At 49.0% G+C, this 2246-nt stretch overlaps 1 protein-coding gene across 1 annotated transcript in view; it reads right to left on the reverse strand.

The window, feature by feature from the left end:
* Positions 1 to 2246, reverse strand: part of LOC103797510 (voltage-dependent N-type calcium channel subunit alpha-1B-like) — a gene marked incomplete at both ends in the record, with an annotated part of 89028 nt that overhangs the window by 34134 nt on the left and 52648 nt on the right. Inside the window, one exon of the mRNA XM_009069729.1 lies at positions 1790 to 1907. Coding sequence (XP_009067977.1) covers positions 1790 to 1907 — 118 coding nt within the window. The remainder of the gene's footprint in view (positions 1 to 1789; positions 1908 to 2246) is intronic.

The raw sequence follows: 2246 nt of genomic DNA on the forward strand, positions 1-2246 counted from the left end.
GAGAAGCCCCCTCTGAATTAAAGGTGAGGAAGGGAATTAATATCCCATTCCTCAAAAACATTGGCTCTTAGCTGCTCTAAGGTTAGAAGTCTCTCCCTCAGCTGTGCTGTCAAGCCTGATTATAGCTTAATCTCATTTTCAAATGCCAAGCCCGGAGGATTTCGAGATCTCCCTCCCTCCCAGCTCTCCATTGACCCAGTTTTCCAAAGCCTTGTGTTTCTGGAAGGGCTGTGCTGCCTGCCAGGAGGCCAATGTCTGAGCCTCAGTGCCGAGCCAGCCTGGCTCCGCGGCCGCTCCGGCTCCGACAGCGCCCGATAATGGGATAAATCCCGCAGGGACACGCTTGTGTGACAGCCACAGCTCACACTCTGTCTGCTCTGCTCTTCCCTGTCTCGATTCCATGTGCTAATAGGGAGATCTCAGGCAAAGCAAAGGGCTGGAATGCTGCTGTGCAGTTCATGGGTGCTGATGTCTCATTTCGTCACCTCAACCAGCAGCTGAAGGGACCTATGTCTGCCACAACTCTATGTCTTTAGTGCTGCCCTCCATGTACCTCTCTCTTCAACCTAGGTACCCAGCAATGCTGCCAGCTCTCCCCATGTACCTCTCTCTTCCTCCTAGGTACCCAGCAATGCTGCCAGCTCAAACCAGACTCCCAGGAAAAGCTGCACACTGGGACTGTGACTAGCAAGAAGGTTCAGGCAGTGGGGGAACCCTCCAGAGAGCAGAGCAGCAATGTTCAGCATCATTATCCCTCTTTTACACAACAAACCAGCCAGCCAGGCTGCCTCTGCCACAGCTTCCACGTTTCCATGTTTAAGGATGCTGTGACTCCACACAGCTTGTGGCTGCAGCCAGCTAATGTCTCACACCAATGATTCTGCAGCTAGTTAATGTGAGCAATGCCACAGAGCATCAGCAGCTCCACCACAGAGCAGGGACAGAGCCACCACGGCCACTCTGCTCTGCTGGCTCTCCTCATCACTCCCATCACATCCCCACTGCATCAGGGACTTGCTTTGCTTGTTTCTGTATAAAATACAACCTCCCTTTTCAAATCTCCATGTCACTGCTGTGTTGTTGCCTCCTGAGACCTCTCAGGACATAGCACATGTCAGAGTGTTGCTGGATCCCCAGCACACACTGTGGGATATTTTGGGGGGGATGAAAGCTCCCTGTTTCTTCTTGCCTTCAAGAGATTTTAACCTCTTACAACAAAAACCAGACACTTCATGTGCCGAATCTTGGAACACAACTGAATACTCACAGAGCCTGAAACCTAAGAGTTAAATTTTAAGCATTATGTGGAGACAAGATAATTTTGAGCAGTTGGAACAGCACAGCTGGTTAAGCTGCTGTGTAGACAAAGGCATCAAGAGACTGGAGGCTCATCTACACACCAAACCCATTTCAACTCTTCCTTTCCCTGACCAAGCACAAACTATTTGTGAAGATATTCAAGGTACAGAGATCATGCTCTGACCTAACTTCAATTATTTTTCACACAGCATAAATTAACTCATAATAGGGCATTCTCAAGGTAAACCACCACAATTAAAATGAAATGTCATGAAATTAAATTAAAACTGTTTATGTTGAAAAGCAACACCAACTTGGGATAACTTACCTGCACCTCTTCCCCCAAGTGCTGTAAGGAGCAAAGTCATAGCAACGATTTGGTTTTTAAAGTATAAGGTTATGAGAATTTAAACAAAGCCAGGAATTCTAGCAGCCCAGGAAGGGTGCAGTGCACACTGTACCACCAACACAAGGCAAGGTGGAAGGATACAGTTACCAAACAATGTCAGGACGATGAAGTAAATGGAGGAGAACATCCCCGAGTGGACACCACCCTGAGACTCGATCCCATGGTACATCACCGCGTTCCAGTCTTCCCCTGTTAGGATCTGCACAGAGGGATGGGAGAGAGAAAAAGAAAGGGTGACTCAAAGGAAAAACAGAGTGGGTATGGTCTGGGGGAGCCTGGCAGTGTGATGCCATCCAGGAATGCTCTCTAGGGGAAATGGATGAGCATGTGGAGTGTGTTGGGTGCAGCATCACTGGCTGGTTGAGAGAGGTGACTGTCCCATTCTGCTCTGTGCTGGGGTGGCCTCACCTCGAGTGCTGGGGGCAGTTTGGGTGCCACAATATAAGAAAGATCTAAAGCTGTTAGATATTAGAGAGCATCCAAAGGAGAGGCAAAGATGGTGAAGGGTCTAGAGGGGCTGTATGAGGAGTGGCTGAGG

Source organism: Acanthisitta chloris, unplaced genomic scaffold (genome assembly GCF_000695815.1).
Source record: "Acanthisitta chloris isolate BGI_N310 unplaced genomic scaffold, ASM69581v1 scaffold14682, whole genome shotgun sequence".
Taxonomy (NCBI): domain Eukaryota; kingdom Metazoa; phylum Chordata; class Aves; order Passeriformes; family Acanthisittidae; genus Acanthisitta; species Acanthisitta chloris.